General features: G+C 44.5%; 1 protein-coding gene across 1 annotated transcript in view; it reads right to left on the reverse strand.

Moving 5' to 3' along the window:
- Window positions 1-7,846: 7,846 nt before the first annotated feature.
- ALOX5 (arachidonate 5-lipoxygenase) overlaps window positions 7,847-17,845 on the reverse strand; it is a 34,807-nt gene continuing 24,808 nt past the window's right edge. The window contains exons 11-14 of the mRNA XM_055810436.1: window positions 15,724-15,845; window positions 13,354-13,454; window positions 10,651-10,821; window positions 7,847-9,229 (exon numbers count right to left, since the gene is read on the reverse strand). Coding sequence (XP_055666411.1) covers window positions 9,050-9,229; window positions 10,651-10,821; window positions 13,354-13,454; window positions 15,724-15,845 — 574 coding nt within the window. The 3' untranslated portion in view covers window positions 7,847-9,049. The remainder of the gene's footprint in view (window positions 9,230-10,650; window positions 10,822-13,353; window positions 13,455-15,723; window positions 15,846-17,845) is intronic.

A 17,845-nucleotide genomic window follows, 5' to 3' on the forward strand; every position in this document is an offset into this window, starting at 1 on the left:
GAGACACGTATCTTACTGCCTCCACATGAAATAAAAGTGACATTACTTACCACATGGTGCTTGCAAGTCCCAGCAGGATGTCTGCTCCTTCCCTTTCTTATGTCTTGAATATGGGTTTTATAGACAGAACAAAACATCCTTCCTGGTTTCTCCCAATGCCAGTTCCTTTTCTTTCCTTCTTCCTTGTGCAAAGCTTAATCCCTCTTACGTCAGCAGCTGCCTTAGGAAAGCAGTGGAAAATGCAGGTGTCTGCTAGCGAATCCACCAGAGGCTTAGACCCTGGGATGTGCAGTAAAGTATTCAGGGCATATCTGTCTTCAGGGGCATAGCTTTGCTCATATTTCAAGCTTTTTCATCCAGTCTTGGCATCAGTCCAGCTAATTATTGGAAGAGGTGGAAGTATGAACTTTACACTCAGACGTGAAGAAGCTCAGTGCCTTGTTTCTTCCCACAATAGGTAAACAAATCACGGTGGGCCCACTGACCATCTGGTGGTGCTCCTTTGGTTTTTGGTAGAGCTCTTTTAAGAAGGAAGCCTATGAACAATTGAGTTTACTGACTTTCCACATAACCTTTTCTTGTTTTTTTTAATGGGGTCCTAACTCAGCTATGTAATTACAGAGTGAGCCTAATCACCAAGTATTGGATTTTAAACACTGTAATACTACAGTTAAAAGGTTGCTAACTGAAGTTAAAAGCATGTACAGTTTTAGTTGTGCTCACCAGAGAAGCTGAATTTGAAGTTGGGTAGAGACCTACCAAGTCCAGATATTAAAACTAGGATATTAGGTTCCAACTTAACTCTTACAAAGAAGTACTTGAACAGCACCTCACTTAATATTTCTCTCACTGTGCTGAAGGTATTCAGGTGTTGTTCACCACTTCCATACGTACAAACAAGAAATTTGTTCAGTAACACAGACAATTGCTGTGCAGATTGTGAAGCAAAACCAGCTCTTTCTAGCAGAGGATGCAATCCCTGAGGTGATGAGTAGAGGACAGCTCCAAAGGAGGCCCTACAAACCCATGAGCCATTGCTGTCCTACCAATTGACGATTCCCTCTGACGTGGGCAGTGACTATCTCATGCCCTGAAACTTGGACATCAGTGAAGCAGACAGCTGAAGATGGACTTGAGCTCGTAAAACTGACTCTTTCTGGATTTAGAGGCAGAATTAGTTAAAGCCTATGACAGTTCAGATCTCATGGCTTCATCCATGTTTCTGCCTTGTTATTCACTTAAATTCAGTTAATCTTAACCAGCCTGTTGCCTTGACATTATCTAGCTGTACTACTCAGTGCAAGCCAAGAAAACATACCTCCCTTAAACGAAAAAAAGTGAGGGTTTGGACCCTGACCCACTGAACCAAAGGCTGTTTGTTGGCAGTTACAATGACAGAGGTGTTGAGTCATCTGTTGAAACCAAAAGGACTTAATCCAACTTGATTTTTCCTGCTTTCACTGATTTTCATGTATGTGCAAGCTTTATGAAGCCTACTGCAATTACCCTCAGACCCATGCAGTGTTTAGGAACTCATACACTTTTCTCTGTCACCTAAAATGCTGAACTCTTACTGTTTTGGCCTTGTCTGCCTCAAAGACATCTGTCTTTGGTTTATGTGAAATGGAAAAAGCTGAAGCTCTCAAAGGTCTGCTTTCCAGAGGGTAATGCCAGATAACCTGAAAAGCACCTGTTCTCCTGGGGAATCTCAAGAGCAGGAAAAGCATTGGATAAGACGATATCCCCTCCAGACCAAGAGCTGGTGGGTGAACACCCTGTTCAAACCACCCTCCTGCCTCAAGCAGAAGTGAACCCAGCATGCAAAACTGCAAGTACTGAGTATATCAAGGCAACAGCCATGTCTGATATTGCCAAATAGATGGCAACAGACCAGTTATGACGTTCTTTCTCAGTATTAGTATGGGCTGTCCTCTGAAGTGCTGCTAGGAGAGCCCATGTGCCAGGGGGTGGCCAGCAGGAAGTGAGAAAGCCTCAGACAAGCAGATCTCCTGAGCAGCAGCTTGTGCAGAGAGGGAGCTTCTTCACGCCCTTCCACCTAAGCATGTATTTAAACCAACAGGTGGTCTAATGCAAAGGCAGAAGTACCGAGTACAAGCCAGCACACCATACCCAAGAGGCAGACTTCAGATGTTTGAAGTCTGCATTAACACAGCAAAGGACGAATGATGACCTATTAGAAAAATAAAATCTAAAAGATCAGTGATACGGTGTTGGCACTAGCAATCAGAATTGTGACTGAACAAGATCACCAGCTCTGTTGGAGAAGGGACCTAGCAAGAGAAAACAAGACTCATCTTGCTCATACTCGTATTGTCCAAGGCTGGAAAGAGATTTATTTGAATATTGCTGCCCTCTAGTGCTTTGGAAAAGAGTCTGCCCACAATTTAGCCATAAACAGATGTTACGCAAGGGAAGCATGCCATTTCCAGGAATGGACAGGAAAGGATCAAAATAATCAGTGATATCTATAAAAGCAAAAATTAAAGACAGCTCTGACTGGGTATAAATCCATATAGCCATTAATTATTTCAAATTAGCTATATCAGTTTAGAGCCCCCCTAGAATCTTCCCCATTTATGTTTCCAGTATCAACAAATAGATCCTTTACCTTCCTTTTACTGCATCCTGAGGCAAAGGCTTTTATCAAAACACTGGTAGTTGCTGAAGGTAAGGTGGCAACAGCTAATAATCCACACCACCTAAAACTGCTCTTGACACTAAAACTGACAGATGGTTCAGTGTCCTGGTTTTGGCTGGGATGGAGTTAATTTTCTTCTTGGTAGGTGGTGCAGTGCTCTGTTTTGGGTTTGGTGTGAGAACAATGTTGATAACACACTGATGTTTTTAGTTGTTGCTGGGCAATGTTTGTACCAAGTCAAGGACTTTTCAGTTTCTCAGGCCCTGCCAGCGAGAAGGGTGGAGGGGCACAAGGAATGGGGAGGGGACACAGCCAGGACAGCTGACCTGAACTGGCCAAAGGGATATTCCATACCATGGGACATTACGCTCAGTATATAAACTGGGGGGTGCTTGATTGGGGCCTGCTGATCACTGCTGGGGGACTGGCTGGGCATCACTCTGTGGGTGGTGAGCAGTTGCACTGTGCATCAGTTGTTTTCTTTCCTCTCTTCCACTTGGATTTCATTCCTCTCCCCCTCTCCCTCCTTTTTGTTATAACTGTTATTGTTGTTATTATTATTATTGTTCTTTCATTTTATTTCAGTTATTAAATTGTTCTTATCTCAACCCTCTAGCATTACATTCCTTTCCGATTCTCCCACCCATCCCCTTGGGTGAGGGCAGAGTGGGCAAGTGGCTGCATGGTACTTAGTTACCAGCTGGGGTTAAACCACGACATACAGGGACACTCTAATATATTATAGATATTAAATCATCTTCTGACCTCAATGATAACTTCAGGTCAGCAGCCAGAACATCCCTCATGATGTCCAAAATATGTTCCACATACCTCTTGTTTTTGCTGCGCCTGTTTTGTGGCTAAAGAAAGCTCATTAAAATAAACTACATGCAAAATAATCTCTACTCACATCTGTCTAAAAAACCCCAACCAAATGAACAAACACTTAAACCACTCTGTTGCTTCTGATTTTAAAAGTGATAGCACAGGTCTGTGAGAAGCAGCTGAAAATAACTACTTCAGCTCCCTTTCCCCTCTGCAATTTATTGTGTATCCATTCAATGAAAAATTGTGTTAAAATTCACCTCACAAAAACTAAAACTGTATATCTGCAGTCTCGGGGGAGGTCTGTCAGTAGCAGTAACACCTTCTCCAGCATCCCCATCTCACTGTATTGGGCAATTAACCTTCCCAGTGTTTGCCAGTTAGTTTAAAGGTATATTCAGGCTAGAATTTAATTCTTGTTTAAGAATTAAAGCTTTTCTCTCCTGCCACAGCTGAAGACAATCAGCATCTTATGCATTATTTTCTCCATTTATCTGGACAACTGCAACATCAGCTTTTGCTTTGCAAGGGAACTCTAGCAGTAAGGGAAGGAAACTCAGGCCTTGTGGTCAGATCACAGAACTGACAGCCTTGTTTTTCTGAGTTTTGCCTCTGCTTTTCTGAGTTTTGTCTCTACTTTTCTGAGTGGTTACGGACAAATCTCTATAGATTACATTTTCCCCTGTCTCTATAGTTGACATCTATTCCGTGATGTCTACTAGCACAGTAAACACCTCCTTTTGAGATGGGAGTCATTTCTCGCAGCTGTGAACAGGTTTGGCTGACCTTCTATTAAGCCTTTTAGACTCTGCTCTCCAGCCAAAACCCAAATACAGGTGATGAATTTGTGGCCAGCTGAAGCTCGTCCTGTGTCCATGTCAGTTTACCACACTACTCTGCCTTTCATAGAATCACAGAATGGTTTGAGTCAGAAGGGACCTTAAAGATCATCTAGTTCCAATCTCCCTGCCATGGGCAGGGACACCTTCTGCTAGACCAGGGTGGTCAAAGCCCCATCCAGCCTGGCCTTAAGCACTTCCAGTCACATCACCTGCCTGTGTCCTTATGATATATTTATATCCCTGTATGCGTGTACCTGCGTGTGAGTTAAGACAAGCCGGTGAGCAGCCAGTCCCTCCCTTCCCTGTGTGCTGGCTGCACCAGTGATGGCAGCACCTTTGTGAGTGCACGTGTCTGCCCTGGCAGGGTCCTGCAGGTGAGGCTTCCCTGCGTGCCACCCTGCTTCACCATGCCCTTTGCTGAGGCCACCGCTTGTGTCAGATGCGACGTTCACACTTGGTTCCTACCACCCATCTGTTCAGCAGAGATCACAGACTTGGAGAGGCAACAGCCGCTGAATTTGAATGCCAAAGCCGGTGCAATGAAGAGGCCGCTGATAAACCACAGAAACATACCAGTGTCCTCCAGTAACAGGAACTAGCAAGGCTAGGCCGCTGAGATCTGCGTCCAGGCTGGATCTCTTGAGCTGCTGGTTGCAAGCAAACAACCTGTTTTGATTTTACATGTCAAAGACCTAAATCTATGGACAGACTACAGACATAGCTGCAAGCAGGAGGAAATGCAGTGCATGAAGGAGTAATGACTGAAATAGCCACTGAAGCATGGTGGTTGTCAACTGCCCACGTGCTGTCCACACAGTGGTAATGATTAAGAGGTTTAAAGAAAGTCTTACAGCACAAGGCCCCAGGAAATTAATCTATTCAGTTTACCAAAAGAAAGAGGAAGGATGTAGCAGGGAACTAGTCACTGAAGGATCTTCAGTCACCCAAAGCTACTGCAAGAAGCTGTCTATTGCAAGAAGCAAAACTGCACGCAGAACTAGGAACACAGCACGCAACTTTCACAGCAAGAGGGATTCACCAGTCAGACAAGCACCACAGTGAACCATGTATTTCAGTAAATCATGAGTGGATGTCTTCACAGAAGATAATTTCATAGATCAAGCACCCCTGTATCGAAAAGGGAAATGCTTCATGGAAATCCAAAGACCTGTGTTATACCGAGATCAGTCTAAGCAACCATAGCCACATCTTCTGCCCGTAAAAACCCATGACTCAGCTTAACCTCCAAACTTACCAGCCATGTCTAGTTATGCAATATTTATTCCTGTTTATAGTACGAATAAAGCCAAGTAAGCACTTTGGGCTACTGTCTCAGTATGAGCAATTACTTCCTAGATACCATGTAGCTACTACTGTGGCAAGAAAGGCCAGTTGCCAATTAAAACTTGCTAGGTATAAACAGGTCCTCTGGGGTCTATTCGGTGTTCTGCCCTGCATGCAACAGAGCCAGTAATTCTGAATGGCCGAGTCTGAACATGCTGTCTGCTCTCTAGAAGGCTAAAATTAGCATGCTGCAAGTAAACAACTTTCTCATAATCTTTCTGTAAAAGAGGCACCTCAAATCAGAGCTGATCTGCTGGATTTCATTGCTCTTGTTCCATTTCCTCACCTGTAAAATGGGTATTGACCACAAAAAAATAGGTAGCATATTTCATATGGGAGGACTGAGGTATCTGCGCTTTGTTTCCAGGGGCAGTGAGAATCATGTGATTCTTGCAAACAGTGTTTCAGAATTGGGAAAGGGAATGTCCTAAAAGGAGTTCACAGGGGTAAACACCCTGCAAAAAGAGAAAAGCATGGGAGGTCAGTGATGAGAGCTGGGCTGGCTGCAGAGGGCTAAATCCTCACTGTCACTGATAAACCCAAAAAGTGAGTGACTTCAGCAGGGAAATGCTTGCACTGTTCCCTTGCTGATGGTCTGTCTCCATCTCAAGGCCTTCTTTTCTCCTTAAGGTGAGATTTTTTGAATCTGCTTGCGGATAAAACATTAGGCTTTCTCTTCTATTTGTGGCAGTCCTTTAGGACAACCCTTCTCAGTCCATTTCTCACTAGTACTAATGACAGTTGGAGTATCCTCTTTTGTGACCAAACACCAAAAGGAAGGGCTGAGATGCCAGACCCTCCCAAGTTACTGCTAGGACTTCCTGAAGGGGATGTCCCCAGCTCAATATTCCAGACAATTGAGGATCACTGCAATTGGAAAAGAGACCAAGGAAGCTTGAGCTGAAGAGACTGACTAAATTCCCTTGGACTGGCCAGCAGCAACAGCCATCCAGCCAAGACAAATGCTATCAGCTGTCAAACCCCATTAGACATGGGGTGATGCACATCAAACACTAATAGCTATCGCAAAGCTGAGTGCATGACCCTCTTCACAGAGAGCTGATCCTTTCATTTCCACCTAGGAGTGATCCTGTGATCGGACGCTGTACCTTAGTACCATGACTTTGGAGATACCTCTGTGCAAGTCCTGGCTAAAGATGTAGGGGAGGAATCCACAGCCCATGCGAGGAAGATGACTTTCTTGGTGGATGGTGACTAGCTGCAAAGGGAGCAGGGAGTGGGACAGCAACTGTGTACCCAGACCTTCTGGAAGAATAAGCACTTTACTAGTAGTTTGCATTTATTTGCTTCCTTTCTGGTGCCAGTGTTATTTTTAACCTCCTCATTTCTTTCCACAGCTTCTCCTGCAATTGAATCAGACTGCTAATACTGGCCTTCAAAGCTGCACAGTCAATTCCTCAACCCTCCCATCTACCCTATTTGTACCCCAGGTCCACAGGCTAGAGCAGAGGCAACAGAATAGAGCAAGAGAAGAGTCATCAGCCTCTCTTTCCCCGTTTTGTTTTCTAGACAGATACTTGGCTGTGCAGACCATTATCATATGAGAGCAGAAGCAAGAGGCCATTCACTGTTCACAGAGGAAGGAGAGGAGTTAGAGCTAGCATGTTGGATATATAACACCAGCTTGGTGCATTTTTTGCCTTTTTCATTTAAATTGCGCATTTCTTCTTTCTCATTTCCTCCCCCCTTGGTTCTCCCCACCCCCACCCCTTTGTTTTTTTTGTGTGTGTGTTGTTCATGTGTTATGGTCTCTTGATCCCCTGGTCCTATTCCACAACTGCATGCCTTCCGTCCCACAGCCATCACTTCTCACAGGATGCAGTAAAAGGAAGATGCGCAAGCCTTACAGGTACTGCCTGAATGACAGGAAGCGGTCTTACCTTCCACATTTTTTGCTGAAACTCTTTAGCTGGAGGGGGAGAAAAAGGGGATCAGTCTGCTCTAAAGGGTCTAAAATCAGTTTCCACACCTGTGTTTTACATGAAATAGGACATATTTTAGTAGTACCCTTTTCCAAATCATACATGAAGATAGAAATAACTATATTTCTCAAACTCCAGAGCTTCGTTTCTCTACACAGCATGTCGTACTTATTCCTACAAGCTTTTCAAGACATACAGCATTAGATAGTGGGTTAAGAAATAAAAGCTAGATGTTCTTGTTCAGTTTTGTTTTATTAGCACAAGAAGCTTTCTTATCTGTTGAGAAAACACACTGCAGGCTGGTGAAGCTAGTATAAGGAACAAATTGTGGGGAAAAATAAACCAAAATTTTTATTAACAAAACTATGACTCTTAAATTTCCCAAACTCTGGTTTTGCTTTCATTATCTCAGTGACTCTCTCAACTTTAACCAAAGCCCAAGTACTTGAACCTAATCACCTCTAAACAAAACAGACAAAACTCAGTTGTTTCTAAGGTGGAACATGCCAATTTTGTTGAATTGGTCAAATCTAAAGATTCCTCTTAGAAGCTGTCAATTACCCCTTCTCCACAACTTCTATCATTATACAAAGTAGCCTCTTCATCCCCCCCAAAACAGAAGAAACTATCCACAAAACCCAGCAGCCTCAGCAATGAAACAGAAATCAAGCATAAGCACTGCTAGGTCTGTACTTCTTGCCGTTGTGCTAAGCAAAACATTTGTCCATACATGCTGGCAGAGGCAAAACCAAACTTTCCTAGTTTTATGTAGAAAATATATAGGTTTATGTAGGTACAAAATTTTCATCTCCTATGAATCAGGCTATCTCATTTCACATGAACTGGTGTCCTGGTTTCGGTTAAATCACAACAACTTGGTAAGAAAGTGATAAAAACCCATCAGCTATGTTAAGAAAGTATCCTGCTTCTACCTTCATCCTGATTAGGTAAATCATGCAGTTATAGTGACAATATTTAACATTTGTTTTAATCAGATTAAAAACAATGCATAAACTTTAAAGATCTATTTTTATGTGTTACCAGTGTCACCTATTAAAATTCGGAAGGATTTTAAAAATGTGACTTGCTTATTGCTCGTGATGCTATTTTCATTGAGTAAGAGATTCTGTGATTATATTGTCTTGACCAGGAGAGGGAAAGCTATCAGAAACATGGATATTGATTCTAAGGTTAATTTAAAAAATCTTGGAAAAATGAACTTGTAACAAATTTGACCTAGAGAGCTGTCAACTAGCCTTTGTCTTGCAAGATCAGTCATAATCAAATTTGTTTGAAAGTCCAAACAGACTATGGGTCAGCTCTGATCAGGGGGATGTTCTTAATTTATCCATTTCTGAAAGTTCACTGAAAAGAAGCATATGTAACAGGAAAGCATCATTAGCCTTATAAGCCTCCAAACCCTCCTGGGCATCTGCTCAAACAGCAACGCTGTTGGGAATGCGATCTGGGGAAAGGTAGTAGTAAGGAAGCTTCTTGTTCTTGTTGCGCTCAGTGATGGTGTTGACAATCTCATCCAGATTCTTGCGGAATTTTGCCATAGCCTCCTTCACTGGCTTCTCCACAAAGTGTTCATCTGGGTACATGCCCAGAAACAGCTAATTGAAAAACAACAAGACATCATGCTCTGAGAAAGCAAAGGCTCTTCTGTTTCAACATTATGCCACCGAGCAGAACAACACTCAGATCCTCACAAATGTTACTATTAAAATAGTGCTATCAATATATAAGCTAGCCTTGGAACTGCCAATGAAAGATGCTCTGACATCCTTCCTCCACCGCCGGCTGTTTCTTTCCATACCTGCACCTTTTTGTAGTGCTGGTTCACTACAAAATAAGTGTAAAATAGTGCTGGTTCACTTAAAAATAAGCATTTTTATTCAGGCCAGTGGTCAGCCAGATCAGCTTTCTAAGCCAGATCTCTGCGTAGCCACTCAAACATTTATGCTGCCAAAGAAAAGGACAGCATGGGAGGGGAATGAATAGCCAGGGATGAAAAAGGAAGATGACTGATGCTCTCAGTGACAGCAGAAGTTTCTGTTGACTTAAAACTGTCCTTCAAAGTTCAGCCTGACAGTTGCTTTTGTCTGCTTGGACTCTAAGGGTGCCCTGAATACTTCATTGCCAATGTGCAAATATGTGTACTGGAGTATTACCTGCTTTAGGTAACCATTTCCCATGACAGCACCCATACTACTAGTTTCTCAGCTGAAATCCACTTTCTTCTTAAAGAAAAACTTCATTTGAAGTACCCTCTGTCCATCATAAAATCATTTAGGTTGGATAAGCCCTTTAAGATCATTGAGTCCAACCCTCAACGTAGCACTCCCAAATCCATCACTAAACCATGTCCGTAACTGCCACATCTACATGTCTTTTAAATCTCTCTAGGGATGGTGACTCAACCACTTCCCTGGGCAGCCTTTTCCAATGCATCTTCCATTTAAGGATTTCAAAACACATCCTCCAGACAGAGCCCTTGGGTGAGACCACCAAGCACCTACAATCTCATTTTACATGAGGGAAATGGCTATAGACCATGCTTGCAAAGACTCCTGTGGGATTGTTTTGTTTGCACTCCACACCAGGCACAAGCCACAGTTGTAGTGCGTATGGCAGTGGGGCACATTTTCCAAAGGGACAGGACATGGGAATACAGCGGTGCTGTACCTTCTCCACCAGCACTATTGGGGCAAGGAGTGGAGAAAACCCTTGTGTCTCTGCAGCACTCTTCCTCCTGCACGAGCATCCTTACTCAGCAACACCATGCTTGAGTTTAGAAAATTTTGTTTTGGCTGAAACACAGCCTCAGAGCAAATATAGGACTGCTTGCTCAGAGCTGGTTTGCAACTGGCAGAACAAGGGCAAACCCACACCACTGATACATCTCCATGGAACAGCAAACATGGTCAAGTCAAGAACAGAGCAGCACTACAATCTTGTGAGTCCACGTGGCCTTGCCATGGCTTTCTTGGTCTCACCTACAACTCCACCACCTAGAGATGGGAGGTTGACTTACTTCATTGTCCTGGAATTGGCTCAAGGCCCAGACAGCTCCAAGATGCCAACAAGAACGTCCCCTGTCTGGCAGACTCTCCACAATTTGCTCGATGGTGACTGTTCCCTTTTCTGTTGGAGGAGGCTGGCGCATTGTTGGTGGGGCATTGGGAATCCAGGAACACCAGTCATACTGCACGACAACGAAAAAGAGCACAGTGAAAAGCTACAGTAGCTGGTATTTAGGAACACTGTGAAGGAAATCAGGAGTCCTGACACCAGGGGTTTTGCTTCTGTAATACGAGCCTCTCAGAAAGAGAAGATACTAACTACAGGACAGAGAGATGCTCTAGAGAAGGACTGAAGGAGACAAGAAAGTGCTTGCTGTCTTTCTCAGGTTCTCACAAGGAAGAGAGTTGGGTTGTCTAAATCCTGCTAACCACATGTGCCACAAAACCCAGATTCACCAGCCAGGCTAAGGACTTAACTGTTTTCTTAAACAAAAATCTCTTCTGATAATCTGAGATGACCGCTCGTTAAAAACCCATAAATGATAGAATCTCCTTTTCTCCAGTTGCTTTTTTCTGCAAAATATGCTCTAAGAACGTGCACACAGTACTGTGGTCAAGTAGTAAAAGAGGCAAAGGATGCTGGTGCATCATGGAACATGGCATGTGGATGTGGCCACAGTGAGTGCCAGACTGGGAACTCAGAATCACTTCTGGCCTGCTTCAGTGTTGTGGGATGGTGATGTCTCATTTTGCCTCAGACATGACCTGGAGTTTTGCTGCCATCTGAGATGTTGCGCTTAGCATAACTCTTTTCCAAGCGCTTTTTCATTACCTTCATACATATCCCCTGCCCTGCCTGAGTGGAAGTCCCATTTCAGCTGCGTGCTGTGCTTACACTGCTCAGTCTGTTCTCTCCAATGCACAGCCACCTCCTCTTACCCTCAGGCCTCTCTCTCTGCCATTTTTTCCCCGTGGCTGAAGACCCTTTTTGCTAGTGAACTGAACATCCTCTGCACACCAAATTCCCCCTCTCATTCTCTGAAGGCTCTCTGCTAAACCCTAATAACCTGGGCAATATTAAGAGATGGTTTCTTAGTGGTACTTGGAACAGACAGGACTTCCTGACGGGGTGGCTGGGAGATGTCTCAGTCACTTGTAATGACAGGTCAGAAGTGAACAGTTGCAGAGGTCTCTGGTCATCGATGTAACACAGAAATAGCATGGGTTCACTCGACACTTGGCTCTACACCTGCTCCAGGGGTCCTGAACTGCTGGGGTGGGCAGGAGGGTCAGCATGGAGAACAATGTGGGATGTGTTTGGGAATAATCACCATAGGAAAGATAGTCCCCCTGCTAATCAGGTCATCCATGACTGAAGCCAGAACATGCCAAAAAAAAGCTCATAGAATATCTCAGATTGGAAGTGACCCATAAGGACCATCAAGTCCAACTCCCTGCTCCTCAAAGGACTACCTAAAACTAAACCATATGACTAAGAGCATTGTCCATGCTCCTTGAACTCTGACAGGCTTGGCACCGTGACCAGTTCCCTGGGGAACCTATTTCAGTGACTGACCACCCACTCAGTGAAGAAGCTCTGTGTGATACAGACTGACAAAGAGATGTGCTTCTGGCTGTGAAGCCTGGTTTCCAAAATGCCTTGATGTTGGGAGAAACAGCATTTGAAAGGCAGGCTGTTTCTGTAGTTTCAGGGTAGACATATGTCAGTAAAGGCAGGCAGTGATAACAGATTTTCAGTAGGTGACATATTAAACATCACAGAGGAAGCTCAAAGTTGCCAGTTGGCTCGCAAACTCAGGAAATGAGCAGTGATGCCCTTTCCATGCACCGGGAATATTACACACATTGGTGCTTTTGAAAACTCGACATACCTGACCAAAACCTAGATCTTCACAGATGCTTTGCTTCAACTTTCCATGCATGTCAGTGGGAGTTAAGTGTCTAGATATCACTGACTTCAGTGAGACTTTACCTTGTAGAGGCTTGTCTCTGCTGCTGCAGAAAGTAGAAGTGGAGGTCCTGCAGACATGCAAGGCAGCTTTCAACTTGTTAACTCAGAAGCCTTGGTAAATGCTCCATTAGGCCAGCTAGGTCACGGTACTGCTGGGACTGAGCTGTTGGAGGTAGCCAGCTGCACCAACCCAAAGACAGATGGTGTATGCATGAACTGCAGTCACAGCACTGAGCTGCGCTACACGTTCCCTAAGCCACATCTGAAAATGGGATGTATGTTGCTTCGGCCCAGGCACACTGCCAAATTAACACAACTTACAACAGCAACCCACGGCAGTCACCTGTGCATATACTTACAGCAAGTATAAAGTCAAGTCACTTAGCATAACTTACTGCATTTCATCACAGAACGTGCCACAGACTACCAGCACATATCATAACCAGGCAGTTCGGGTGATGTCTGCAAAGTATGGTAGCTAGACTGTGCACCTGAATCCTTAAGCATTTCTGAAAAGGGTCTTAGCAACCCATGTAATGCTTTAAAAGTATTGTTTCCCATCATAAAACTATAATATACAAGTTACAACCCCTAAACTTGAACTTTGTAGGTATTTGGGACTCAAAATGCCTTTCTCAGCTTCCAAAATACTTCCCTTTCCACAGAAACATTTCTCAGACCTTGCCCTGGTAGATGAACCTCCCAGTTCAGAAAGAAGAACAGTCTTCCCAGAAATTCCTACCTGACCAAAATTCACAGCTGCATGCTGGGCTGATGTGGTGAATATTATCACTGTGAGATATTCTGCTAGCTTCTCTCGTGTCCTGATCGCCTTAGGAAACCCTAAACAAGGGAGAAGAAAAGCTTAAGTAACCCAGCTATGAAGTAACCCAGTTACCTGGTAGTAATCAGCCACTCAAAAGGCATGAGTTGGAGAACTGTGCAGCAGTCACTGAAGAGCAGGGCATTCTCTTTTTGAATCTTGCTGTGTGGTCTAACAGGAGCTACTCAACCCCTCTGTGTCTTGGCTGTCCAGCTCTAAAAACAGAGAGATCCTGCCCTACCTCATACAGGTTTGTGAGGGATCACCACTGTTTGCAAAGCATGGAGTGCTCCTTAAGGGAAAGGCAAAGTATAATTACACCTTTAAAAAATACAGTATCCCTGTCCTCTTACCCTACCTACCCTGCAGCAAGGAACCCAGAGAGTCCACAGGGCAGGGGTCTCAGATGCTCCCTTTCTCTTCAGTCTGCAGTGCAAGCAGGAAAGGTTCAGGCCAAGGAGCAAACGACCACGTGCTTGTATTTATAAAGGTTCGAGGCTCAGCGATCAAGTGCACTGTGAGAAGGAGTGCAGGGAGAGCTTATTTGCTGAAACGGGAAGTGAGGAAGTGAGAACTTCTGAAAGAGAGACAATGGAATGAGGAACAGAAATAGTTGCATCAAGCTGTCTTTGGAGGGGAATAACCAAACAGAGTTATATAAAGGAAGAAGGGAATAGTTAGGCACTAGGGAAATACTTTGCTACCAAAGCACCCCCAAGCCTGTATCTCTCCTACCCCCACTACATCACAGCCATGTGCTGTACTCGCTGTCCCAGCCTAATGTGATCTCAGGTCCCAGGATACCCAGAGACCTGTCAGCACCCTGGGGTGAGCTGCCCTTGCTCAGGCTGCCTGTGCCAGCTGCTTCACACCTCCACCACCAACCTGACGCAGATGTGAACTCAGCCTGAGAGGGAAGAGGCACATGGTAGCTCTGGCCAGCCACCAAGCTCAAAGAAGAGGTGATGCACCATCCCCTTCTGTATCCTGCTATCTTACGCACACTGCGCTCATCTTTAAAGCAGTTTGGCAGGCTCCCAGTCAGAGCAGGAATGGAGACTGAAGGGGGAGCCCTGGGTGCAACTGCCTCCCCCAGTTATCTGCCTTCAGTTCTAGACAGACCCAGCCAAGTCCCCCTGCTCTATGCCACAGCCCCTGCTGTGGCAGCGGTGCAGACAGTGATGCTGCAGGCCTGGCAGGTTTCCCATCTCTAGTGGCAGTCCCACCACCAGTGGTGCTTGTAGTATTCCACCCCAGCTGTAGCACCAGAAGGGCTCGGTACTTGTCCCATATCAAGATGCTCAGGTCAAGCATGAACTTCCTACTAGGATGCCATTTCTAAGCTTTTCCTAAGAGAAAACTAGACAAACAAAAATGACAGCAAGTAGGTGTCCCCCAATCCTTTGCTTGTCCAGGCAGGCAGAGCCCAGGAGACTGTTGTACACCAACACATACTGGTAATGAGTGGAAACATGACCGTTTTGCCTGGAGGTCTCACACACAAACACGTGTGCATGCAATGCCAATGCCATCTGCCCCAGATCACTGGCCAACAGGTGTTTCCAGATGTAAATCAGTCAGGACAGTATGAAGGATCCCACCCACCTGTATAAATTCCTGAAAACCTGCCTGGACAAAGTTGAGTGGAAGCAAAAACACGTTTAAGGAAAGGCAGGAGTGTTAACTCAGGGGGAAGAATAGAGCCATATTATGGGTGAGAGCTACCATAGCCAAGTAATGGTTTGCAATAAATGAGAGACAGCAAGAGGAGACCGAGCACAGGAAAGTATTCCTTGGAAAGAAATACATGTATCTTCTCTTGAAGAGAACAGAACAGCTCAACAATGACACAGATACTGAACAAATGCAAGCTACTGCTGCAGAGGTTCTTACTGGCTCTTATTTGGTGCAAGGTTTGGAGGAGAGGATTCAAGAGGATCTCACAGCTCCTTGTGACTTTTATCAGTCTGGGTGGTGGTTCCAACAGCACATACAGACAGCCCCTCCCCTAACGCTTAAAGCGTGAGCTGGCAAGATCAAAGGACCGATCCCCAGTGTACAGAGAATTGCCCAGCACAAGTTGCCCAAGCTCGTGGTGAGAATCTGGCAAACGAAGGAGCTGTGTCCTGAGGGAGAGAGGGCCTGATCCAGCATCTGGTCCATAAAAATAAACATCTTTGGGCCAAGAAGGGAGAGGGTCTCCACCAGTACAAGGCATACTGTTCATGCAGCACTGCTGTCAGCAGGGGCTCAGCAAGCCGCAGACCGGTCTGGGCTATCATATCTTACCTGAGGCCTTCACACCCCTCATCCCATAGACGTAAATGTCTTTGACGAAAGCCTGGAGTTCCACATCCTCACACACCACCTCGTCACTCTCGTAGTAGATGTGAATCACATCCTCTGCAAAACTGCAGACACACGAACAAATGAAGAAGACAAAGCAAAAAGGAGAAAGCAAGCCTGTCATTCCCTGAAGACCTTCTACTGACCAGGCAGATGTTGCATACGGAAAGGGCAAGAGTTTCAACACCCTCCTACCTCCTTTCCACAAGCAGCGGGAATGCACAGAAGCAACTTTGATTCATTTCTGACTGCAATGTCACTTCCTCCCCCAACAAAAAAATGCTGAGCCACACTACATCCCCTGAAGAGTCCTGTATGCTTTATTCTCTTATTTGAGGCTTTGCTCCTGTGCAGACCTCTGTCATCACATCTACGTATATTTCTTCACTTAATACAGACTCTGTCTGGCATATCCACATGGCTTTCACAATGGGAACAGAAGTTCCCAACTGTGACACTGGCACCATCCCCTGTATCCCACATTGGGATACTCCAAAGCTGCTCCTGAATACCATTCAAAGAGTTGATCCCCTTCTATCGCACATCCTTTTCACAAAACCCAACTGGCACACTCCAAACCAGGGGTGGCCCTGGAAACTCCTCTTCAGAAGAAGAGGTTTAGAGCTTTTTCCTACACCCACTGCATACAGCAGGCATCCCCTCCCTGTTCAGTTCCTCTTCTCAAAATCCCTCTTTCTATAAAAGCTTCCCAGGCTAACTCACTTCAGAAATAAAGTCTCTAAAACCACTAAGATAACAGAAATAGTTCTGAAAGCAATAAAAATAGGTAAGCCTGATTTCCTGAAGATTTGTATTTCACGACTGCATGACTGTTTAACTGAGCTACGCTGAGATATTCTGTTAGCTCTGCAGGTACCTATAATCTCTTGCTAAGTATTTTGACAATAACCCATAGGGTGAAACATTTGACTACAGAAGCTGACTGATGGGATTAAGAAGTGTTATCCAATACAGATTTCCCCCCTAAAAAGCTATGCTTTTTTTTTTTTTTTTTTTTTTTTTTTTTTTTTGCAATTTGGAGACCTTTAGAAATCTGTCAACGTGGTTTCTATTAGCCAACTAAGTCAAGAGTTGCTATTGAGGCAAACAGCTGCATATACACCAAGGGTTTCAGTAATTTTGACTTCCAGAGAAAGCCAAAAGAAAAGAAAAATTCTGCATGATGCAGAGATAAAGCTGCTCTGCATGAGCTCTGCCTCCACCGCCTGGCACCTGGGCCAAATGCACACAGAGGGTAATCCTTCTCTTACACTATGGCAGTATTTTAGACCCCCTTCCATGCAAATATAAATTAGTATATGAAGTGTGGATGAGGCCTTTTGGATTGGAATATCTTTGGGTTGGAATATCTATCTGCAGTTAGATCAGAAATAAGAAGCTGAGCATTACAGAGGGGTTTAAAAAGTTGCTGCGTGAGCCTCACTGTTTGTAAAGGGACAATCTTACCAGCTTTCTTAAGTATAGGCCATCTACCACATGTAAGGCAATGCTGGGGATAGAAGTTATTTCATCAAAAGAGTGGAGACTGACACCCCTGCAGAGTGCAGGAGATTCATGGTGACTAGACACATGCACGACTGTGTGTTCGTGGGTCAGGATATCACACTCAAAAGGGTACTGCCCATGACATTTATAAACCAAATTATTCACTTACGAAGAACCTCTCAGCCAAGTTTGAGCCAATGTAACATCTTCCTCCAGCTAGGTTAACACCCACAAACAGTCAAACTACATTGAGTCGAGTAAGTACTATCTGGTATTTGAAAAGATGTATCTCGATCAGCAAAGAAAACACCGGAAAGAGAACATGGTCAAAAACCAGACTATATCAAGAAAACAACCGCAGAAAAGTTGTAACTTCCTTTACCCTCAAATGGGCACTAACAATTGCAGGAAACACTGCAAGATAACCCCTTGCCAAAATACAGAGAAAACACAGGAGACAAAGACGTACCCAACACTTCAAACATTATGCTTGCATTATAAACATCCCACTTTGTGTACACAAAAGGCTGATTTTTAATGAACATGCTTTTCAAAAGCC

The sequence above is a fragment of the Falco peregrinus genome, chromosome 1, assembly GCF_023634155.1.
Source record: "Falco peregrinus isolate bFalPer1 chromosome 1, bFalPer1.pri, whole genome shotgun sequence".
Lineage (NCBI taxonomy): Eukaryota > Metazoa > Chordata > Aves > Falconiformes > Falconidae > Falco > Falco peregrinus.